At 37.0% G+C, this 24,384-nt stretch overlaps 2 protein-coding genes across 4 annotated transcripts; one reads left to right on the forward strand and one right to left on the reverse strand.

Annotated features, from left to right (window-relative positions):
* Positions 1-643: 643 nt before the first annotated feature.
* CENPN (centromere protein N) lies at positions 644-9,606 on the reverse strand. The gene is made up of 10 exons (XM_068693207.1): positions 9,295-9,606; positions 7,798-7,843; positions 7,199-7,255; positions 6,760-6,836; positions 5,251-5,427; positions 4,420-4,521; positions 3,825-3,876; positions 3,246-3,358; positions 2,189-2,312; positions 644-1,851 (listed from the first exon to the last, which is right to left on the reverse strand). The coding sequence occupies exons 1-10, from the start codon at positions 9,463-9,465 to the stop codon at positions 1,736-1,738; spliced, it is 1,035 nt and encodes a 344-aa protein (XP_068549308.1). The 5' UTR covers positions 9,466-9,606; the 3' UTR covers positions 644-1,735.
* A 43-nt stretch (positions 9,607-9,649) lies between these two features.
* On the forward strand, positions 9,650-22,996 carry CMC2 (C-X9-C motif containing 2). 3 transcript variants are annotated; one of them, XM_068693212.1, is made up of 4 exons: positions 9,650-9,785; positions 16,178-16,297; positions 20,056-20,127; positions 21,626-22,996. In XM_068693212.1, the coding sequence occupies exons 2-4, from the start codon at positions 16,217-16,219 to the stop codon at positions 21,698-21,700; spliced, it is 228 nt and encodes a 75-aa protein (XP_068549313.1). In that variant the 5' UTR covers positions 9,650-9,785; positions 16,178-16,216; the 3' UTR covers positions 21,701-22,996. The 3 variants fall into 3 exon arrangements, with proteins under 3 accessions (XP_068549313.1, XP_068549315.1, XP_068549314.1); XM_068693214.1 differs by lacking the exon at positions 9,650-9,785 and adding an exon at positions 9,837-10,142; XM_068693213.1 differs by lacking the exon at positions 9,650-9,785 and adding an exon at positions 14,099-14,194.
* Positions 22,997-24,384: the final 1,388 nt, after the last annotated feature.

Genomic DNA, 24,384 nt, shown 5'->3' on the forward strand with positions numbered 1-24,384 from the left:
CGCGGCTGGGGCCGAACAGGGACGAGCCTGCGCCTGGGCTCGGCCGGCCCCGCTGCCTTTCTGCCCTGCCAGCCTCGTCGTGCAGTTCCTGTAATTAGTAATTAACGAGCTGCTTGCCTGCAGTCCGCTGTGGTTGTGTGGCAGCCCTGGGTACAGGAAAGGAGCCTGAAAATGAGAGAGCGATTTTTATATTGTCCCCAGGAGGCAGGGCAGGGTGGCTTTTCCAGAAACAGGCTGCAGGCGAGGTGCTTTGTGCTTCAGGGAGCTGTGAAACCTTCCAGTAAATCGTTATCTCAGGTTTTAATTTATTTGGGAGAGCGCACGGCAAGAGGCAAGCCTGAAATGCACAGCATAAGCCCCGTGGGTCTGACTCCTGGAGTGGAGCTTGAGGAAGTAAGGGTGAGACACTCAGAGCCAACACATAATGGGTGTGGGCTTCTGTGTCACGCAAAACCTGGACTTGTTTCAGACAGCTAATGCTATGCTAAGGGTTTGGTCAAGCTGACATTGAAATCACAGGTGGAAGTGCTAAAAAATCGGTCACTAGCAGCTAGTCCTAACTTCTGACACACTATAGAAAGATGGCAAAATCAGAAATGTGGTCTATGCTAAATCATGTTTCAGTAAGCCACATCAAACAAGCTTTTAGGAGAGGACTTAGTTTACACATTTATTTACAGTTTAAAATGGAAAAAAAAAACAACACAACATTTCCATGCAACCTCTGAAAACAGTCACACTCTGCCTTGAAGGTTTTTCGAGAGACTGTCTCTTTGTATCAACATATCTGAAGTGCATTGGAAATTCATGTATACAAAGTAACCGCACAATCAGCTTCCAGGTAACAGAATTAAGAAACAAACATTCATACACTGTTACTGAATCTTCAGACCAAAGCTATATCTTATATTAGAAATAATACAGCAGGTTACATACAAAGATCTATATATAACAAATTACTGTTTATCAGAGCTCAAGAACTCCGCTCTAAAGCCGTTGGTTGCATCACTGAATGTGGCCATCTCCATTCTGCAATCCGTACGGCCCCATGCTCAAAAAGAGTGTGCAAAGATTGCAGAAGGATTAAGTCTTGAACGAAAAACACACTCTTAAACACGGAATATCTCAAAAGAAAATTACTGCCAATTCCACTGTATTCCTCTAAGATAATATTTCATAAGATTAATACCAATAGCTAGACTTTTTAAATTAAATATTTATTATTAGCTATTGCCCTTGGTGAATAAAAGCAAATGGTCTTTAAACATAATTTTAATTTACTAAGACAAAAACATGCCTGGCCCGAAGCAGACTGGTAGTTCCACTTATTCCAATGGGATTGTTCACATATTTAAAATGGCACATATGTTCAGTTTCATCGCTGTACTGCAGCAGAAATAAGAAGGCCACCTACACTACCATAGCCATCTATACCTGCAACAGTAAACTGAACAACTACACACGTCTTACTGTATCTCTATTAGGCTTTAGCTTCTAACAGCAAGTACAGGTAAGAGCATTCATCACATTTAAATTTAAAATAATCATGATTTGAACTTCACAAACACCGCCTTCTTGTTTTTTAACGGCTAGCCTAAAGCCAAAAACAAACAGCTTTTAAGGGAATATCAAAGAATAAATTAAGATTTTAAAATTTTAAAAGTTTATTATTATTTAGACTAATATCTGTAACAAACAAAATGTGTATTTCAATATGAAAAAAAATCTCTTTAAATTAAGGGCTTACAAAGCTTCCTGGAAGGACATCTTTCCTCTCTCTAATTTTAAAATAATTCCTAGCTTTTTGTGGTATGCATGTGAGTAGTGGCGAAAGAGGGGCATCAGCCATACCTGCAGACAGAAACAGATAATTATAGCTTACCTCAGCCAATATTCACCTTTCATAATTGTCACATAATTGAAAACACAGCTTGAGTATCTACATGCAAACTTAAGAATAAACAGGTATGTGTTTAGATGTGAGGTTTTTATAATGGTAACATTTTTATGTTTTTTATGTTTATTTTGTACCAAATTTTTATGTTTATTTTGTACCAAATTTCTATGCATTTCTAAACCATGCAGACTCTCTTATGCAAGGTACAAGAAGCAAGGAAAATGATTAAAATATTCAAACTTCAAATTATTAAAATATTTTTCCTGCATTTTACTGAGTTGGAACGCTTACCTGCTGGCGCCAAGGATTTCAGTGATTCTAATAGATCTGGGCTAGAAAACTTGACCAGACATCTGAATGGCTCTCTTCTCTCCAAAACATCCATGTTAGGATCACTTTTAAACATTGTCTCAAGCTGTTAACACAAAATTTCCAGGCCGTATAAGAAATGCATGCATTTTATGTGTCTATTATCCAAACAGTGTAATATTTGGGGAATCATAGAATCATTTATTTTGGAACAGAAATTGCATTGTCTGTATGACATGATACACTCAGAGTCAAAAACTGTAGAGCTGTATGCCCAATAGCTTGTACATCAGTGTGAGTAGGTACAGCTGTAAGTAATATTTCAACTCACTTTCAATAGGTATATTTAATTTTTCAAACTTTTTGAGTCAAGTACAAAAGTGATTAGTAGCCAACAAGGTCACAATGACGTGTTCTGCAAGTTTCAGCACCCTAAGTGTTTATGAAACTACTGTTATCTCTGAAATTATCAAATCAGTCTGAACAATGAGGTAGGAAAAGAATCATCTTAAAAAACATCTATATTTCTCAATGGCAACATGATTCTAGTTGGAGAAATATTTTGTTAATAAAATCAGAGGGTGCCACCCTGTGGTAAACAGTTCTCTGGTGGAAGTGACAGCCAGTTCAATAACACAATAAATCATTAGGAATCTCTGAGTTTCCAGCGTATCTGTTTATCAGATAAAATCAGCATTATCCATGAAGTTAAATGACGGTGTTATATGTCATGTGAGCTTTAAATGTACTTCAAGTAACCGTAATTCCTCATGCCTCAAAACACGGCAGGTTTAAGTCTAGCTTTGCTACAAAACCAAGTCAAAATGCATAATTAACAAGGTTGAAAGACTGAAACATGATCTAGTGTTTTGACCAAGTCTCAATGCAAATCTGTTTCCAATGCTAGTTTTAACTGATTTATTTTAAAATGTCTTCCTTGAAGTTTGAATAAATACTGCATTTATTATTTGCAATTTAACATAGCTATAACTATGTTAAAATTACAGAAAAACAAAACAAAATTTATTGACTTCACTACCTTATATTGTGCAAATTCAAGTTTGGGTTGGGGACCATCACCAAAAACTTCCTGATTCACTCTCTGTATTCTTTCTTTCTCACTTTTGTCTTCTTGAATTATCCTTACATCCACTGCAGGGGAAAAAGCAGGGAAGCAAAGAAGAAAAAAAAATATAATCAGAAACAAAGCAATAAAAAGACAACCATTTCAGCTGATATAAATATTATTTTTCAGATCGCGTGAATGCTCAAACAAAAAATTGGAAGTAACAATTTTAAAGAATTCATCATCGTTTCATAAGGTAGTTGTTTGCATCACATGTATTCTCATTCATTACCAAGAAAGAAAACAAGCTAATAGGAAAGGAGATGCAGGTCATTGTATATTCTTGCTTTCATAAACATGTGTCCAGTGACAGTCACGGGGAAAATATTTACCTCTCCTAGTGATACCCATATTATCCAGGGATGGATAATATGTCAATGTAACACAAGCACATTCCCTATTATGAACCTCATTTAGTAAGCCAGATATTTTAAAGTGCAAACCTTACAAGTAATGACATTCAAACTTATATTTCACTTCAAACACACATACCATTTTCCGTGGGTACGTTCTTTTGTTGTTTTGGATAGTGGGTCTGGAAGTTCTGGGGAAAAATGAAAAGGAAAAAAAAAGAATTTAGTTCACTGCTTTTAGAGGCTTTAGCTTAAAAGAACTTTCCAGATTTCTTTTCACTTCTTGTTCTGAAAGTGAGTATTTCAATTTTTGACAACTACAAGAGTACAAAGCCCAGCTTTATTTTGAGGAAACGATCCCCATCCTATGATATTTGTGAACATTTCCCTAATTACAAGTGTTACATGGGTGAGCAGAGTAAGTGTCTAACAGCTTCCAAATCATTACTCTAAGAAGCTTAATGAAACAATGCTAAAAAGTCCTAGGATCGAATTGGTCAGGTACACAGACTAAGTTTAACCATCAGGAATAATAAAAAATAAGTGGGCTACCAAGTAATTACATCACCACTGTAATGTTACCTTAATGAAAAGCTGTCCACCTCAGTAGTTCAATATTATTGTAACTTGATGATCTCTTGGAAGAGGTGAATTTTTCCCCTGCTAGGGGGTGAGAACTAGGCCTGAAACAAAAAGCAAGACTCATCTTAGGATGTACTTGTGAAGCGGCTCACCTGGCTATATCTCTTAAACACAATATCTTTAAGGGAGTTTAAACAATGACTTCGAAGCTCCATTTCACGGATGTCATGGTAATTGGAAGCAACAACCAGTGCCTTTAAATAAAAATTGAAATTGTTTTAACATCAGCTTTAATCATCACTGTGTTTATAGTATAGAAAAAGAGAGAATTTCTAGACATTGAGATGTTTTTGTTTCAAGGGGAGCAACTGCTCTTTAACTGGCAGGACTCATGTCTTAAAGATGCTGCATAGATGTTTACAAAGTATAGGGTAATCTACAAAGCATTCAGTAGATTAACCAAATAATCAGATAGCCTTATCAGCTAAAAATACATAAATAAAGCAGATTAATAAAATAATGAAATCACTAGTATGAACATCTGATGAACAGGTAAAGAAAAGTACAAACACTGAACATGATAATTTTATGGGAAAAGATAACATTGCCTGATGAGCTTGTGCATTTAATTCTTGACATTGTTAACTTTAAGAACTGTTAACTACATAGATTTAACTTCAACTTCTGTAAGATAATTTAACTCAATATTGCCTAACATTTGGTTAAAGTAGAATAATTTAAGGTCAGCAAATCACAATAAATTGAGTTTATTTATGATGCACATTCTAAAGGTCACAAAGATGAGATTGTGTCCCCCCACTTTTTTTTTTTTTTTTTAATCAAGACCTAAGGGGGAAAAAACCTCATGCAAATTAAAATATTTCATTAAGTGACCAATCTTTACCCTTCCTCTTAGAAGCTAACAGAATTATAGATCCACAAGACTGTGGTGGAGTCAGGGTATACACAGTTTTGTTCTATACCTGACATAGCAGAGGTAAGTTGCTCTTAAGCACAGAGACAGAAATGAAGACGTAGGGAGTCTGTGAATGGTATACAACGTAGCTGGTTTTGTACTGGTTTGGTTTTGTATATGGTGTTCCCCAGGCAATTCTAATCCAGATTGCATTGTCCTCATATTCTCGAAAACTGATGGTGACCTGTATAAAAAAAAAAGTTTTACTTGAAATACAAAATGGACATTCAGGTGTGCAGAAAAATTAAGGTATTAAACCTGCAATCACAAGACCCACCACAATATACTATACCACTGCTTGAATAAGAAACAAATACCACTAGCGCGGTAAGGATTGTATTTAAAGCAAATTTCCACAGGAAAATGATAATCTCACGGAAAAAAGTCATTTTTCAAACTGTAGTATGTTTTTTATTTTCCTCCTTCAGAAGAACATGTATATCAGTGGGAACTGAAATTACTTATTACAAAAATCCCAATTCTCTCTTTTGGGAAACGAGCAACACAACAAAAACGTGTCTATTTAATTGGAGAACGAGTAGCACTATTTCAAAAATCAGACATTTGAAAAACTAAGCTTTTGATCAACTTAGCTATTTTAGACCTGAACATATTATTTAACGCTGTTCAAGAATGCACAGTCAGAATTTTGCAGAATATTCCCTTTCCTGTTCTTGCAGAACTGCACCTCAGTTACTGTTATGATCATCTGCTTTCTGCGTTGACTCAGTCTGGGAGACAAGAGTGGGAAAACTTCCTTGACAAAAAAATTGCTTTGACAGAGGCACACAGTCAAGCTCGTTGTACAAGTAGGTTGGAAACTGTTTGAATACATGTATGTGGACCAATTTCACCTCTCAAAGTTTTTATAAGCCTTTTTCCCCCCCCTTTCTTTAAATGAAGGTACTGCAAATCTACTTGAGCTTTATGAATGAAATATGATTACTTGTTAGTCTGATTTGTATTTGTTGCCCTCTACTGTTTGTCAGTGGGAATACTTTGTGTCAAGAAGTGATAACTAATTATTCAGAGGCATTTTTCTGCTCCCTGGCTTTAACAAAGCAATTAAGCTAAAGGAAAGACTTCTACAAATTGCTCAGTAAAAACAATAAGATGATAGCACCTCCTTTCAAGACTTTTCTTACCATGCTCATTTTTGTAGACTAGAAACTGCCTCTTGCTATTGACAGATCTTTCAGTCATTGTAATATAAAAAGTTACAGCTAAGTTCTCACAACCATCAAAAAAAGTCACTTTAAAACCAGAAACTATTTTTAATGCCATATTTCAAGACAAGCTCATATTTTATTTAGCTCCAGCATAACTGTAAAGTTAATAGAACAAATATGCAATAAATTTTTCCTATTTCTCATACACTTCTTATCATTCGTACCATGAATAATTCCATTTCATTTTGATGCAGATTGTAAGAAAAACAAGTATCTTGCTAATCTTATGGAAACAATCCACTGACACCCAAGCTGTGCAACAAATTTAGAAAGCATTTTTTTCTTACATTTTTCAAAGCTGACTGAAGTCGTCCCTTAAACTTCTTTTTGAAATTTGAAAAGTCAAACAAGTCCGTTTCTTCCCCTGTTAAACAAGAAAATAAATTCCGTTTATAAAAAAATAAACAGAATTCTATTTATAAGAGATTTTCACAGTTTTGCTGAAACAATATTAAGGAGAGAAATGCTGATGCTGCATAGCCTTCTAAGAAGAGCTGTATATTAAATGAGCCTCATTACTGATATATAATTATATATTTTTAAGTTACTATTTGATTCGTAATTACTTTTTAATAATTTCCAGTAATTGCTAGAAAGATTAAAATTAAAAGTATTTGAAAAACATTAAAGATAAATCCTTAATAGACTTTGTATTTAAAATATATGCTATGAGGCAGCACTGCAGTAAGCTGCTAAGGACAATAACAGCACGGAAAGGTACTTTACCTGTTTTTTTCATCTGGTAAACACTCCACATTCTTTTGTTTGGATAGATGTTGTTGTCTAGGAAAAATAGGAACTGCTCAATAACATATCATCCAAAAGTAATTAAAAGAATAAATCATTTTATATCATTTTATACTTTTATGACCAGGTCATTACTTCCGATAAGGCAATAAAATTTATTCAGCATTCTTAACTACTATCAATAGCAAACCTAATAGCCAAATACTTTTTTAATTAATAGAGATAGGTAGATGACTTGTAATTTAGTTAAGCAACTAATAAAGGACATTTAATGTTTTAAAGAAGCGCTTGACCTAAAACCAAACAAGTTTAGGGTTCAGCGCAAGCTGGGAAAGTCTCTACATTTACAGCTGTGTTCTGGGTTGACATCTCTTTAGAATTTAGGAGAAACAAACATGCTATTGGTGATTTAGAACTTTGGAAATTAAAAAAAAAAGGCCAGATTCAATAGGATTAATCTAAAATGTAATCTTTTTCCAACAAATGCATCCATGCCTTATTAAGGCACTTGCTATGTAATTAAAGGACTTAGCAAGTTACTCAGGAAAAAAAGAAAAAAGGAAGTTATTTTTACTTACAAATTATGTCCAGAATGGCTGCTTGCTTTAGGTCTGCAGAACTTTCCTGGAATGAAAAATGAGAGCATGGTGACTGACCTGCATTTCCAGAATGCTCTATTGTACTATTTGATGGGAAAAATCTCAGGACAGGTAGTTTAAATCACATTGCACTCAGGTCCACAGCATCCTCGCTCTCCTCTAAGATACCAAAGATGGTCCCAATACATACAATATGGTTTAGAGATATCAGTAATGAAAGCTATTTCAGCAGGGTTAAGTTTCTTCTGCAGCGATAGCAAGAACATAGTCTGATGTAAAAGCAATTAGAAAGTAAAACTAAGGGGTATTAATGACAGTATGCAATGTTGACTAGTATTTCACTGTTGGGAACTTTAACATGTTTGGTTCTTTATTTAATGTTTACATAAACATTCCATAAACGTATTATGTTTACATAAAAAGATATAAGACACCATGACACTTCATGTTATAGACAAGTATTTCAAAAACATACAATTTTAAAATTCTGATCCTAAGAATAACTTAGTAATTAATTTGATCCTTTTGTGGCAAATAATCTCTGAGTATGAAATTCAAAGAGAACTACAAAAGCTACAGAATATAAGATGTATCAATACTAACTGTATTTGTCACTTCTGGGTTATGATACTATATTGGTCCTGATACACCAGAGGCAGAGTACAACACAAGTAGCAGATCAGAAAACTTTTCTGCTTGCAGTGCGCAGAATGGAAGTAGTTCTAGACAAGGAAATTTTTCAAAAACTTGAACTTATGAAAAGTCTCCTCCAAAAACTAAGCAAGTGATATTAAAATGGGAGGGAAATCAAAACAAAAACAAACAACAAACAAGCAAAAACCAGAAGAAATCCCACAAATCTATGTTTAATTCACAAGGAGCAGCATGGAAATTTAGAGCACTCAGGTGTCAGCCCAGGTATATATAGCCCTGGAGAGTTCTAGACAGAACCACTGAATATACAAAACTGCGGAAATCCTCAAAATTTTACATTTACACGAGCCAACCCTGAGCATATGCTTACACAGCAAAATAAGGATGTTATTATAGCATGCTTGATCATTCCTACAGCACTACATATGTTATCCAGGAGGCTCCAGCAGACAAACTAATGCTGTCATTACCTGCATGAAAGAGCTTTTCACCAGCACTACATAAAGAGCAGACATCTCAATTAATGCCTTCATTTTATAGTTTAGAAACATCCTCATTTTGTAATGAGCTGACACCCTGAGCTTTAACTGCTTTATACACCTCAGGGCTCCAAACACGGTACTTCCATGTTCAGTAAGAGCTAACCCTGCACTCCAACCAACCGTGCATAACCAAGGCTGTTACTGGCCTTGCTTGACATCTCCCAGCCTACAACCTATCACTTAATGCTAGATTATGGCCAAATAAAATCCATTTTAGCCACTGGCGATCCAATAGGTGCCCTGCCGGCCGCTGGCGGGCAGCCCCGAGGGGCAGGCTCACCTCACAGAGCCGCACCACCTCCTGAGAAATGCTCTCCTTGGTCTGCCGGAGGTTTATAGCGCCCAGCTGGGTGTCGGACAGGAAGCCCCACTGCCGCAGCACGCCCAGGATGTCATCGCGGGGGATTTTCAGCACGGTCCTGCGGATGTACTCGGCGACGACCTCATCCATGACGAGAAACACCTCAGAAACACCTCAAAAACACCTCAGGCGGCGGGCGCAAGGGGGGCGCGCGGTGCCGCCCGCCTCAGCAGCAGCAGCAGCAGCAGCAGCAGCAGCAGCAGCGCGCCCGCCTCGCGCCCCGCCAACCGCCGCCCGCCTTTCGAAGCGCCCAATCAGACGCCGCGCCGTGCTCGGGCGGGCCAATGGCAGCGAGCCCCGCTCCGCGCGCGGCCCCTTCCCGCCGGGCGCGCTGAGGCGGCTTCCGGCCGGGACTGAGGCGGGGGCGGTGCCGTGGGGCGGTGCTGGGGGGCTCGGCCCTGGGGAGCGGAGTAAGTGCGGGGGGGAGGTTCCGAGGGGACAAGCTGCGAGGGGAAGCTCCTCTATAGGGAAAGATGGGCTATAGAGGGAGGGCTTGAGGGGAGCCGTCTTTGTGCAGCCTGGCCTGAGGAGCCCTGTCCTTATCCCGGCCTGTACTGGGGCCGCCCTCTGGGTGCCCCTGCTCGCCTCACGCCCTCAGTCCCGGCTCGAGGGGGGCTCCCCGCAGCCCCCTTGTTCTGTCAGGGAGCGGGGGACTGCCCGTTACAGCTCCCCGAGCTCTTCTTCCCGTGTCCCCACAGGGCTTTAAAGACTATTGGGAGTGCTGAGAGCTAGGGGCAGAGAGCAGTGTGTGGTGTGGCCTCCTCTGTGTAAGTTCTGATAACTGGGGGCAGCAGCGCCGTTCTCCTTGCAGCGGAGGTGTGTAACGCTGGCAGCCTCCTGCCAAGTGCTGTGCGGCTTCCTTGAGCAGCTCCTGGTGCTCGAGGGGTGAGGCGTTGCGCTCTGATGGGAGCGTGGTCCTCTGTGTCTGTTTCTCTCAAAAGTAGGAAAATACGTGTACAGTAGACAAGGAAATTCTCCTAGTTATTAAATTCTGGTCTTCTTACCTGTTTGATCAAGAAATGAAATAGCAATAAAGTGAAGCCTGGCCTGGTGGATGCAACAAGCACAAGAGCAGCTTGCACAAACCAGGAATTTGTCTACAGCACCTTATCTTTGGCATACTTTAACTTTATACTCACTGTGTCTTGTCATTCTTGACTGAATAGTCTTATTTTCCTTCTGAGATCTAATATCATAGGTCTGTTAATAGCACAATCTTGCAATCCAGTTTACTGAAATGCCTGAAAACTATGGATGAATGCGCCTCTTGCAAGAAAATGTGCATTTGCATGGTTGGAGCTGTAGTACCAAGATAGTGCTGCCATTAGTCTGCCAAGGAACGTGATCTGTAACTCTCCACTTGGTCGCTTTTTTCTAAGGACACTTGGATTTGGATAGGGAGAACGTGGGGTTTATGAGTACAGGGCAGCGAAGCTGAGCGCAATCAGTAGCTTTTGAGTATCTAAGAGTAAAATGTGATCCGTCATAGCAGGAAGGCAGCAGGAATAGAAGGAGATTACATCAATAATATCTTGTGCTGTATTGTACAGTGTAACTTACTGCAAATTGTAATAAAAATATACTGTTAGTTGTCCCTTTACACTGATGCTTGTTGTATGAATATGTCCTTAAGTAATCAATAAGAGGAGAAAATGCCCGATTGTGCTTTAGTTGGTCTATTATTTTAGTCAGAAATGAAACTGTGGAAATTACTTAATACTCAAATTAGCGTTCAGCTTGCTTCATTCATTAGGACTAATGCCTTCTTTACTTGCTTTGTTAAGTGTGAAATTGGCTACCATCTCGCTTTAACGGGTATTTACTGCTGAGAGTAACAGGTGAGCAGTCATTCTAATGGGAAGGATGTTGAACTGTGGGCAGAAGGCAGTCATGAAAAAATTAAAACAAATTTGAATCTTATTTGCCAGGCTATTTTCTTATCCTTTAGGCTCAGAGAAAGTAAATAGAATCTATAAAGAAAATTTTAAAGTGACATCATTCCCCCACACTGCTTCTTGTGTTTCCTTGCTGCTTACAAGTCTTCAAAAACGCGTATCTAAATTATTAATCCCCTTCTATTCTAATATGTGATATTGGAAAACACAGACTGAAGTTTAAGAGATTGTGACTACTTTTTAATAAGATTCAGCCAAATGTTATTTATTAAAGTGAAGGTGTTTATTCACCATTAAATTTATTGGAAGAGTGGGCAAGCTAAGGGTCATTCTCAGCCTGCTTAATGGCAATGGAGGAACAGCAGCATAGAATGACACTAGAATATCCTGATCTGGAAGATGTTAACCCTGTTAATGAAAGCTGAAAACAGGGTCCTTAGTTCAGTTTCCCAGGTTTTTGAACTCTTGTTAATCAGTTGTGATTTCTCTCTTCATTGAATTTTTAGAGTACTCTGAGCTATCATCAGAAACATTCGTAAGTTAATGTCAAAGACTGATAATACTAGGAATGCAGAAATTGTGGTCAAATGATTTGGCTAGTATCTCCAGGTAACCTAGACTGGCTAGGTCTGCGGCTGAATCCTTTTTTATGCTGAAACTTCACATAAGCTTACAGAAAAATGGCAATGATTTTAGTAAACAAACAGCTGGTGAGTTGTAAGTATTTTTGTCCAAAGTCAAACTGGACGATACTGTGTAACTGAGAACTTCAGACCAAAATGTGTGGCCTTACTCAACTTGGACAGTGAAATAAAGTGCAGAATGAATGTTACCCATGGGATACAGTGGTTTTCTAGGAGCTTGTAGGTCTGCCTGCCTTTCCCTCCTTTGTTAGCATATTCTTAGTTGCACTGCTGCCCTGTGGGTGTTATTTGAGTGTGTGCAGCAAATGTAAGCGTTCTGTGGTGCTGTAGAAAGCTCAGTGCTTCGGGTTAAGGATCTTAGTGAGTAACAATGAGGATGCAGTTAGCTGCAATTTTTCATCTTCAGTGTTGACAAACAAGGATTTGTGTTTTACTCTAAATAGTCGTTTTTTTCTGATCACTATGTGAATTCCTGCTTCTTTTTTTTCTTTACTATTGTCTTTGGAAACTTGGAAAAAATAAATAAATGACTTACATGTGCAACTTTTTAAATGGAAAAAATTGCAAAATTTGGTTTAAAAAATAGCCTTTTAACACATTCTAATGAAATATGGAAAAAATCTGAGAAAAACATTTACCTAAATTGAAACTTCAATAGATTTCTCCCAAACATGGAAATATTAAGCATTAAGCTAATCAGTGAGCCTAAAAAGGCAACCTCATCTACTTTTCTTTCTGCTTTGGGGTAGAAGAACCTGATTGGTTCTTCTTTTATAGGAGATTCTGGAAAAAGGAGAAAGGAGCTGTATTCCTTTTTTCCCTGGATTCCTGATGTGCTGGTCTTACGCTTCATTTGGGGAAGAAGAGGGAATGTACAAAGCCCCTTCCTTCTCCCCAGGTCTAGATATTTCCCATAAGGAGGTCAGGAGGAGAAGCCAGCGACTGGAGAGCAACAAGCACTTCATCCTCGATCTTGTCTTAACAGGCGTGTGAGTGAAGTGCATGCAGTGTTCCTGGCCTCTTCTTGGACAGCCTTTTGGTTCCTGACTACTAGCTAGGTATCTGTAATTCTATAATACTTGCATATTCTTTCTATGCATTAAAAATAAATATTTGACGTATTGAAGAAGTGTGTAGATAGGTTTTAAGATTAAGAGTGTCGATTCTCAATTTATATGTTGGTTCCTGTTAGGAAGTCTTTAGCGATTTTATATATGTAGTGCTCAAGATGGCTTACGTGTGGATTATCTTCCAGGTATTATTTTTCTAAGAAAAAAATGTCATCGCTGGAAATTAAGTATCGGTGTCAGAGATGTTAAGGCTTTTGATTCTTTAAAAATCTGTTTTATATTGGAAACCATAAAGCTAGAACATCCTTTATTTTCCTCACTTTAAGATGAACTGCGCTTTTAATTCCTTTTTTTTTTTTTTTCCCTTAACGATAGTGTAGATTTAGAAACTGGTTAAGGAAGTTGACAAAAACAATTGTCTTTATCCATGTCTTCCACCTTCAGGGGCTAATAGTTCTTAGTTCTTTATGGCACTTGAACCAAATCATTTAGCTAAACTTATACTGTAATTTTTAACAAGGAAGGACAAACTGCAGAATTCAGAATCTCATATAAAACACATTGAAGGGCAGAATACTTTTTCACGATACGATGAAATACGTCCATGTGTTTGTGTAGAAAGTTCATCTAAATAATTCTCTCCAAATATTTGCTTCAGATGTTAATGTTTGCTTAGCATTCTACAGTCCATTTTCTTCTTAATATAATTGCTGTATTTTCCTAATATTTTTCCTCTACTTTACTGCTAATATTTTTTTCTACAGCAATTTCATGTTTATGCTGACATTCTTTATCCAGCATTTCGGTTAATAGTTTCCTCAGAGTGATTTATATGGCTTTTTCCCAATCTTTCTGCTTATTTTTTTAGTACTTTTTCATACTTAGTGTCCTTATGAGCTATCAACTATATAAAATTCTGTCCATGTGGACTTAAATTTTAGTAAGATGGCAACCTGCTGTCTTCATTGTACATTACAGGATTATTAAAAAGCAGCTAAAGAAACCAGCAGCTCATACTCTTTTATCACACATATTTTTGTTACCCTTGAAACTCTTTCTCTTTTAGTCATTCCCCTCTGGCAAAAATATTTTAGCCTTATGTGATCATTTGTAGATTGCTGGCTCGCCTGACACTCCTGAACATAAATATAATATTTAGCTCTGATAACGCTGTTCAGTTGTGAACTTCAAAAGTACTTGAAGGCTCCAGGTAAGCCTTGCATGACCTCTGTAAGATGTCTTGTTATTTTAATCTCTTGTAGCCTACATGAACTTCATGCTGTATCTGGTAACAACTAGAAATATTTTAATATTTGAATATTATATGAAAATTAATGTAAGGAGCATTGACCTATGTGTGAACTGGTGTGACTTCTTGGTCTTGTGACCTGCAAGAGGTGCCATTGGGGATTCCTTTGAGTCAGGTGTCATTATAAGGCTTTTAATTGATGAAATACAATTGTGGTAATTGTTACCTGTTTGTGCCATTGATAGCTTTTCTGAGAAAACTTTGTGCACATGGCAGTGATTACCAATGTTAGTTTAGAAAGAATGATTCTTTACTTGAAATACTCCCTTTGACTTTCCGGCAAGCGGTGATGTGCACGCTGCCTGTTTCTCTAGAGTGTTACCATTGCTTTCTTCTTCTGAAACAGCCAGCTCAGATGACAGTTTCGGGAAGAGCGGTCAGAGGCTGAATGATGAAGAGGTTTAATAATCAACTGGGTTCCTGTGTGTTAAAGTAATGTGCAGACATCGAGCAGGTCACCCTCTCAAGGGAATGCTAACTTTGGTGCTCTCAAAAATTCTACTGATAAATTTAAAACATATTGACTTTGTGGTGTGCAATCAAAAGCTGGTGGCAATAACACAGCAGGGTTCTTAATCACTTTGCTGTTACAGTCATGCGCCTGCTGTCATATTTCTAAAGGCTCATTTGTTAATTTATTGAATTGAATGCTTAAGCAACTTGCGTGGTTTCCAGCTTCTGTGCTAGGAGTGTGTGTAGTGTAATGTTAGACTTCCTGATAGCATGGGGGAGGGTCTTGAAATAAATGACTGGAAGTCTCTGCGACATGATGCCGAATGTATTCTCGTTGGTCTCCAGAGCCTTGTAAACTTGTTTGGATTTTAAAAATTTTGTTTGCTTGTGGGAATATAATTCTTGTTAAGCAGAACACATGATGGGAAATACTGGGTAAATTAGTGTAGATATATTTGGCTTGAGGAGCTATTACTTGAGTATTCTAGGAATAGAAGAGTAGCTCATAGCTGCCAGCACTGCAGCTGAACATTGGAAGTTTGCAATTGTAAAATCTGACCTTTGACTACTCATGTTTAGATTGTTTAGCTGGAATGTTAAGACAGTGACAACAGCTTTAGTACAAGGTGTAGTGGTATTTGCCTGATGCTTGCAGCTAGTAAGCTGCTCTCTTTGGGAGGAGGGAGGATGAAAAAAATACTAAATAAACAAGCCAAAAGAGATCTATTTAACACAGGGGTAGTATGGTTAATATAAGGAGAATTTTGTGAAGATGTCTACTTGTCCTAGTACAACTGGGCATTTTTACTTCCCTCCCTGGTACAGTGATCTTCTGAAACAAAGTTGTCATTATTTTAACCATTGTTGTATCACATTATCATCCCTTGCAACAAAAGATCTTGAAAATTACTTCTGGGAATATATATATTTTTAAACGTAATATATATAATTTTAAAGTAATATTTAAAAAAAAATACATCTCAAATTTGCTCCTGCCTCACAGAGCCCTGCAGAAGAGGGCCTGGGGGTCCTGGCTGACACGAAGTTAAACATGATTTAGCAGTGCACCCTTGCGGCAATAAAAGCTAACAGCATATTGGGCTGCATTATTATGTGTACCTAGCAGATCAAGGGTAGTTACTATTCCCTTCTTCTTGGCATTCTTTAGGCCACATCTGAAATACTGCTTTCACCTCTTTTGATCACAAAGAATATAAACTCTCAGTTAAACTTTAATATTTGGGCTCTGCAGATAAACAAAAGGCGTGTGCTGGTTTTACTTGCCTTACCTGTATAATATGAACTTTGCATGTTAAGCAGCATTTTTTATTTTTTTGTATAATATGTGATAATTTCTTAAGTGGTCAACTTGAACTCTTATTTATACTTTTTTATACTTTTAATGTATATATTTTAATATTATCTTCTCAGATTCTTGGCCTTGAACTACTAACATCATTGCTACCTAAGATGCATCCAGACCTGTCTCCTCATCTGCACACTGAAGAATGTAACCTAGTTATCAGTCTGCTCAAGAAATGTCACAAGGAGGTAAGGAGTTCTGAGCAGAGAAAAGGGTGGGTGGGATGGGAAACGAGCCTCAGATAAATTAGTGGGGGTGTCATGATCATAGAGAGAAAAAAACCTCCTTTAGGCAGATCAGCCAGGAAACGTAACTAGTATACTTTCACTGAAGAGGTATCTGACAACTGTGTGTAAAACTTTGGTTGTGATGTCCTAAGGAAATAAAAGAAAACTTTAAATTTTCTGTGCTAGTGCTTGACAACTGTGGACCTATCTAAAAAATTTAAATAATTTCTGTGCCTTTTAGTACTCTGTGCATGTGTGTTTCTCTCTCAAAATAGGCAACTTCAAATGCTGTCTTTTTGTATGCTTGCAGCATTTCTGTATTCCAGCTGTCCGCAGGCCAGATGCGTTAGTCTATTTATAAGCAGATGTGTCGACGGGGATCAGGGCGTGCAGCATGCCTTACGTTCAATGCTTGGAAAGCTAAATGTGAATGGGTACTTCCCTCCTTAGTGGGCACCTAGTAGGATGTAAAATACCAAGTTGTCTTGAGGCAACTGCAGCTTCGTCACTGGTTCAAGATGAAAACTTCCTCTCTCTCATTTAGCAGCCATTTAAAAAGTTTGATCAGTAGTAAACTTCAGATGTAGAAGTCGGCCCCTGCAATGAAAGCTATCTGCAGCATTGTTGCATTATTATTTATAATACCCAGTTCTCTGAGTTACTATAAATAGATGTTCTGTGTAGATATATTTATGTAATCGTACATGAAAAGTTAGTCTAATTTTAGTTTCCATGTGTACAAAAGTATATTTAAATGTTGGATACGAAGACAATGTACAATGGCTTATGAGGTCACATGCAATCTACAGTATTTTCACCTCCATGTTCAGATATGTTTGATTGTTTGATAATGTGGTTAACTGTTTTGATCAAAATTCTAAATTTATCTTTCCCTAAGTCATTACAGAAAGAAAAACAAGGCTGACAATACATGACATACGAGTGAAAAAATTTGGGTGAAAGAGGGATAACATTTTTGAAGATCTGATTTTAAAGTAGCTAAACTAATGTAGAAAAAACTGTAGTAGTACCTGATTCTTTTTTGATTTCTACATTATGACAGTACAGAGAACAGACTTCTAATGGCAAAATTCAGTTTTAGTGAATATACTGTACTGGGTTTATTCAGCAATTTTATTTTGCTTATTTTTTGTTACTGCAATATTTTGAGGTGTAAGCAACCTTGAATCTGTTAATGACATCTCATACGTGACATTTCTTACACAATTGTCTTTCTGTTCTTATGCTCTGTGTAGATATTTTAAACCTAAGATAGAGTTCTTGGGTAGAACATCTCCAGACTTTAAAGTCAAAAGGTGTATTAAGTGTAAGGTTTATTTTTCTTGAGTTCTATAGTTTGTCTTCCTAAAATGTTGTTTTAGGCAGCTTGAGAGATTGTAGCCACTTTATTTTTATTAATTTTTTCTTAGTTGATTTTTTTTTTTTTAAGCAACATTAATGTTGTACAGGTGCTTAGTAGCTAGAATTAAGCTAGAAGACTCTTTGTACATTAACTATTATGGTATCAAAAGGATTGCCAATTTGAACGACTGCCACCCTCAGTTAAGAGGACAATAAAACTGATAGGCAATATATAATTAAAATGTCTTGAATTTTCATAATTGTGAAAACAGCCAATCAGGAAAGAAACTACACTCAGATTTGTCCTGCTTTTTGGTACATACGTAGCTGGGCTTCCTATGCATTGACCTGAATCTACAAATACTCATTTACTATTTGAAAGTAATGGCTGACTTTTTTAAAAAAAAATGAGTGTTAATATATATATATATTTTAAATAATGTAGCTTATTAGACTACCTTGGGTTTAATAGAGAGCTGGAACTGAAAGTTGTACTTCAATTCAATGGCAGCAAGTGATTCAAAGGATTCTGTGGCCAATTTGTCTTAGCAAGATATTAAGAACAGCAATAATACAGTCATGCACACGATTATATTCTCTTGTTTTGGTTTGAAGCTCATCTTTTTACATGAAGAGGAATTGCTTTTGTCAGTCTTGTCTATGAGAACATACTTGTGCTAGGGCTCTCAAAACAGGAAGAGTGAAGATGGCTTCTTTCACATCCATTTAAAAGGAAGCAATAAGTTTTTGTTTTAAATTGAAAGGAAATGTACTGAAATAGTGTTTTGAAATTGAAGTCACTGAAATCTGAAGAGTCTATGATCTTAATTATAGTTATCAGTGACTACCTGCTGTTTTGTCAAAATGCTGAAATGGCCTTCGGCATTCATTATATATGAAGATCCTTCATATATAATTTAAATTAATGTTCCTGAGGGGTGAAAAGCCTTATCTGGAATTGTATGTACTGTATTTGCATTTTCACAAAAGTCAGTTTGATTTATTTTATTCCTAATCTAGGACCTCCCCATTATATCAAGTCTCAGATCTAGTGGGAAGAGGTTAATGGCATTCCTATTCGATGTCATTATTTTGATTATTTTTTTTAACAACTCTGCTCTTATGCCAAATGTGTGCCTTAAAAAGACTTATTTTTATAGATGGCAGCTGAAAGAAATGCATATTGTCTTGCACTCATATCGCTGTAATGGGAGTAATAACTATTTTGGAAAAAACAATTCCCCCCCCCCCCCCCATAATCTGAGCCAAAATGAGTTGACAGTTTAGGAGTCTGCCTAAATAAATGTAGATTCCACTCGGTGTGTGTACTAGTAAGAGTGGAATTGAAATGTGGAGTGCTCACCTTGAAATTAGGCATACTGGTGTGAGAATAGAATAAAATATTAAATCTGCATTGGATAAAATATAAATGTTTTAAAAGCAAGATCAGCTTGAAGTGACCATTTATCACATGCAACTGCTTTGGTGTCATCTGATGCCCTTTATAAAGCAGAGAGGTATAAACAAGCTAATTATAGCACTGCCATAGTTAAGTGTCTGTCATAAACTTTATTAACCCACTCCTAAATTCAGTCATGTTCTATTGGCTGACATCTATCTTTGCCCACTATTTGAACTCTTAATAGTGTTCGGCGTGTTTCTATAAATCCATCTAGCCTCTCATCAGCTGCAGAAATGTGCATCAGTTTCCCTAATGAAAACTAGGTAATGCTTAAGTATGCTCAAGGCCTATAGTTGAGCTGTGTCATAAAGATGATAAATGCATCCTTTTCAACTTTGATATTTGGGGAAACATTAACCATCCTGTTTTTATACTACTTTTAATGTTTCAGTCACTTAAGTTTAGTGGCTGCATCTTTTGGACCCACAACACATTCTTCACATAGTAGGGATAATGAAACACCAAGTTCTTTGCCTCTGGGATGCCTGGAGATCTTCCTAAGTCTTTCTAAATCACAAATGAGTTCAGAACGCAAAGTTTCTGTATGTTAATGAAGCCAGTGCTAATTGTAAGACTGATTCCTAGATCAATAAAATGTATGCGCTACATTTAGATTTAATGGCTCCAGTGTAGGTATCACATTTCAGTCTGATAACACAACATGGTGAGTACCTTAAACTTTCAGCAAGATAGGGATGCTTCAAATGATGTTTAGAAGTAACAAACATTTGGCTACTCAGTAAAAAAAAATTACAGAGCATCATTTTTCAGGAAAAGAGAGGTGGAAAAGACAGCTAGGATATGTTGCAAAACCCAAGTGACTTTTAAGAAGTTTAGAGCTTCAGAGGAAGAAACCTTTGAATTGTATTTTTTTTTCTTCTCTCTAACTTATTAGCACAACATTTTGAAATTTTTTGGCCATTGCAATGATATTGACCGTGAGATGCGGAAGTGCCTAAAGAAAGAGGTAAGAAATAAACAATTTAATAAAAGCTAAATATTTAATACAAGAAAATTAAAAGTCCATGCAATAGAAATTGTGTTTTACTAAGTAGTACAGAGCAATAAAGAGGCCTCAATATGTAAGCACATTCTGGAGTGAGCTCTTGAAACCTCAATTATACTTTGACCTGACAAATTTACCTAAAAAAAAATATTGCATGAACAAGCCCCAAAATGGTGTTAAGATCAATGCGAGTTAGGAGATGCAACTCTGTCTTTGCTTGCTACTTTTAGCAAGATTAGACACTGGAAGTAACAATTGGGATCACAGAGGATGCTGTTAGAGTCAGTATTTTCCTGTGAAGATATAAATATACGTGCTGATGAGTTTTCCTTGCATGTTTTACTATTTCAGTGTTTTTCTTGTCAGATTAAAAATCTTGAAATAATTGCAGAGTACAGTTCAGAATGATTGCTTCTTGCACAAAACTTTGTGCAATAATCACTTCTTGTATTTTGTGAAACTGGGTGGAAGTCTCAGATACATCATTAACATGTAGTGCAGCTTGGGTGGGTCTCAGATGCATCATTACACATTGTGCAGTTAGGGTGGGTATCTGGCTTTAACAAATGGCATGGACTATTTTTGGAGATCCAAAAATAACCAAATACACAATTTTAAACAAGAAAATACTGCAAATAGAAACTGACACTTCAGAGGTTCCTTCTAACCAGCACAGCTTGGGCCCCTCTCTTACTGCTCCCCCCTCAATTGGTCTGTGGGAATTAATTTCATCTATACTTCTGCCAAATACCATTTTTTTACCCTGTAAAAACTGTAGCATGGATTTGAAAAACACCATTTCTTTCCTTGTGACCTTATGTTTTTTTCTTCCATTGAAGCCATTATATTAAAAAGCCTTCTTGAAGGCTATGTTTGTCTGCCTTCTTAAAATATACATTAGTATGGTATTATTATAAAGAACCTGAAAGGTTGTTCACAAGCATAGAATAGCTACAAATGAAATTTCTGAAGATCCATTGTTCTCATTCCATTTAAAAAAAAAGTTAGTGGAAAAAATAGACTAAAAAAATAGTCTGACAACAAATTCATTTTTCAGAAGGCAGACACTTGCATCAGTTCATATCTTTTAAAAGCAAAAGCCTGACCAGTGCTTTAGAACAGCACCAATGCAACCTTTTTCCTAGTTCATATGGGAAGTGTAGCAGTCATACTTAAGATGGGTATGTAATTAACTTCCTCCATAAGATTAACTGAGTCTTCTTTATTAGAATGTTCTAATACTATTTAGCTTAATAAACTTTAACTTAGAAATAAGTTTTTTAATCAAATGTTAATTTCAAAGTAAAAATAAACTAATATATAGATATTAATATGAACTGCATTTCTAATATATCAAAGATACTGTTTCTGTTCATGAGTAATAAGTCTACACTTTTAAATTTGACTTATCTGTTTAACGATAATAGCTGATCTATTACTTACCTTATCTTTCTTCCAGTATGAAGCAAACAGGATCAAGAACCAGGAGACACGACGGAGAATAATTAATGCTCATAAAAACTCTGAGAAGTGAGCTGCACTGTAGCTGGACAGCTGCATCTTGATAGTGACACTCGCATGAAAGCTGACAGAATATCTTTCAGATCACCACTGTTCAGTTCAACCTATTGTTTGTGACATGATGGAAAAATAAATGTACTTAAAACATACTTATTCCTACAAAGTCAAACTGAATGTGGAAAAAAGTGAAAATAATAAATGATCACCCATAGCTTAATTTTTGACCTCGAAAAGAAAAATATTGTGGCAGTTCTTTGTTCTGGTGTAATTTTGTTACAGCTGTTAAGTAATGATGAGTCAGTGTGTAGAGTATTACGCATTCAGAGCTGCTGTATTCCCAGCCTCGTGTTGAGTTGCGTTTATTCTTTCATGTTTAGGAGTTTTTTTCATTTTTTTTCCTACAAAACACTGAATGACTTTTCATTCACTCTTTGGGATGTTGTGATAACACCGCTTAAATGAATTATTACAAATAAATTTTAAAGGGACATGACTTGAAATTGGGAGTGGCCTATCAAGCAATAATTGGAGTTCTGGTGTTTTTATTGGAACCCAAATCATGAAGTGACCATCTTCTGTTGAGAACATTAAAAAGTGTTTAGAAACTCAGAACGAACATTTTTCAAGGGTTTACAGAGCCTTGCCTTGATTTTATGCTGAGTGTAATCAGTGTATGCTGAGTAATTTTGAAGAGGAATGCTGCCAAAAATACAAGCTATGTTGTTCTTCCACATATGCTGGTACTAAAGGGGAAGTCAAGTTCTATGCAGTGTGCACTAGGTGATCCTGCTTGGCAGGAGGGTTGGGCTAGATTATCTTCAGAGGTCCTTTCCAACCTCAGCCACTGCAGTCATAGAGCTGCTTTTCTGGGTGTCTCATTAATTTTAAATGACACTTCTTTCACCTAGCAAAGAAAAAAAAAAAAACTTGTAAAAAAATCAGTTTTATTGAGCTAAATATAAGTGTCTTGAACCCCTTTGAAGAAAGAGTGCCTGTTCTCCAATGAGTTCTACAGTTTGTTATAAGAACTGTTGTTGATACACAGAGTTATTCGTGCATCTATTTTTTTTGGAACAAAGCTATATTTTGTGTTCTACTTTGAAAGATTCAGTAGAAGAATTTTACTTATTTTTCAATACCTGGATGGATCTGGTTAAATTGGTAAAAACTTGACCACAAATGTATCCTTGTAGAAAGTGAGTGAGAGTTCCAAGTAAAACAGAAACAACTACTGCTGTGTGTTTTGATGTGCTCTCTGTTAGAACAAGTTCATGTGCATTATGTGAATTAAACACTCGAGTGGTTGGAAGTGACGTAGTCTTTTTGTTGGTGTTCTAAGAATGCTCTTGAAGACTTCATGGTGAAGCTCCCAAACTGGGAACGCTGAATCTTTGATCCTTCTTCCATTTGTGATGACAAAAATCTGCTTCAGGCAAAATCTTAAATTGGATTTGGTGTTGCCTGTAATTTATAAATAAATAGGGAATTGTCCTAAAGATTAGGTTGAGAAGCTGGTTCTGAGTGCAAAAGCACTGAAGCTTTCTTTTTTCATCAGCTTCTGTGAGTCCAAATCTTTCACTAAATAGCAATAAAATAATAATGTAAACCACATAACGTAGCTCATTAGTCACAATCATATTGCCAAAGATCAGGCTGCTTAACAAATGAAAGCCCAGGTTTCTTGCACAATTTATGTCGATACTTTAAACTACACTTAACAAATATATTTTAGAGAGAAGCTTTGTCTAATGAAAGTCTGATCGCATTCATCGTTCTGGTTTTCTTTGCTAATTCTGTGTGAATAGTGTGATTTGAGACCACCCCACACTCCTGTGGTTTTCTGCCTTTCTTTGAGGGGGCTTATATTGCGAAGTTGAACAGGAGGCTGAGAAGTACTAGTGTAGTAATACTTATCCTCCTTCTCCAGCAGATAATTTGTAAGGGTGAAATGGTAAATGTGGTTGTTTTTATTTGCTTCTTGAAGTGAACTGAGTAGTGATTAGGGGGCATGTCAGGTGAAATAAACCTTATTTGTAAGGACTTCGAAGCCAACTTGTGATGTCTGTTGTGCCATAGAGATGTTTTCTCCCTGTGCTTTCTGAAAGAGTAACTTTAAGAGAGAAGAAAAGAAATTTGATGGAGCTTTCTGTTGCGTCATGTAAGAAGCTCTTTGGCACTTAATGTAGGAAAATGCAGAATGGGGAAATAAAAGCAGAAAAGGCAAACAGCAGCTATGATACGGACCTGGCCAGAGCAGGGAGGTTTTCAGATCCAAGAGCCAGCACAAGTCTGCAGAATTCAAGGATGGGAGGAGTACAGAGCAAGACAGTGATAGCACTACCCAGTAAAATCCTTTCAGTTCTACCAGAGACACCTGGTAACTGTGCTACCAGCGGTAAAAATCTGCTGCTCTATTTCTCACCTTTGTTTCCAACTCCTCCAGAAAATAAGCTAGTGTGAAGCCGTAAAAGAGGACACTAGCAGCAAAGTGGTAAAGATGTTTCTAGAGTATGCTATTGCACTGGTGTGTCAATTCCGCAAACTGGGTGGACTTTGTCTTGCTGGGAAATCAAATGCTGGCATCTTTTCTTTCAGCAGAACTAAAGTGTGCTCACCAGCACCAGCACAATGTACGTGCAGCAGGGCTGGTTCCTGCTCTGGTGTTAAACTGCCTGCAAAGAGCACTGTACTGGTGAT

Source organism: Anas acuta, chromosome 10, assembly GCF_963932015.1.
Source record: "Anas acuta chromosome 10, bAnaAcu1.1, whole genome shotgun sequence".
Classification (NCBI taxonomy): Eukaryota; Metazoa; Chordata; class Aves; order Anseriformes; family Anatidae; genus Anas; species Anas acuta.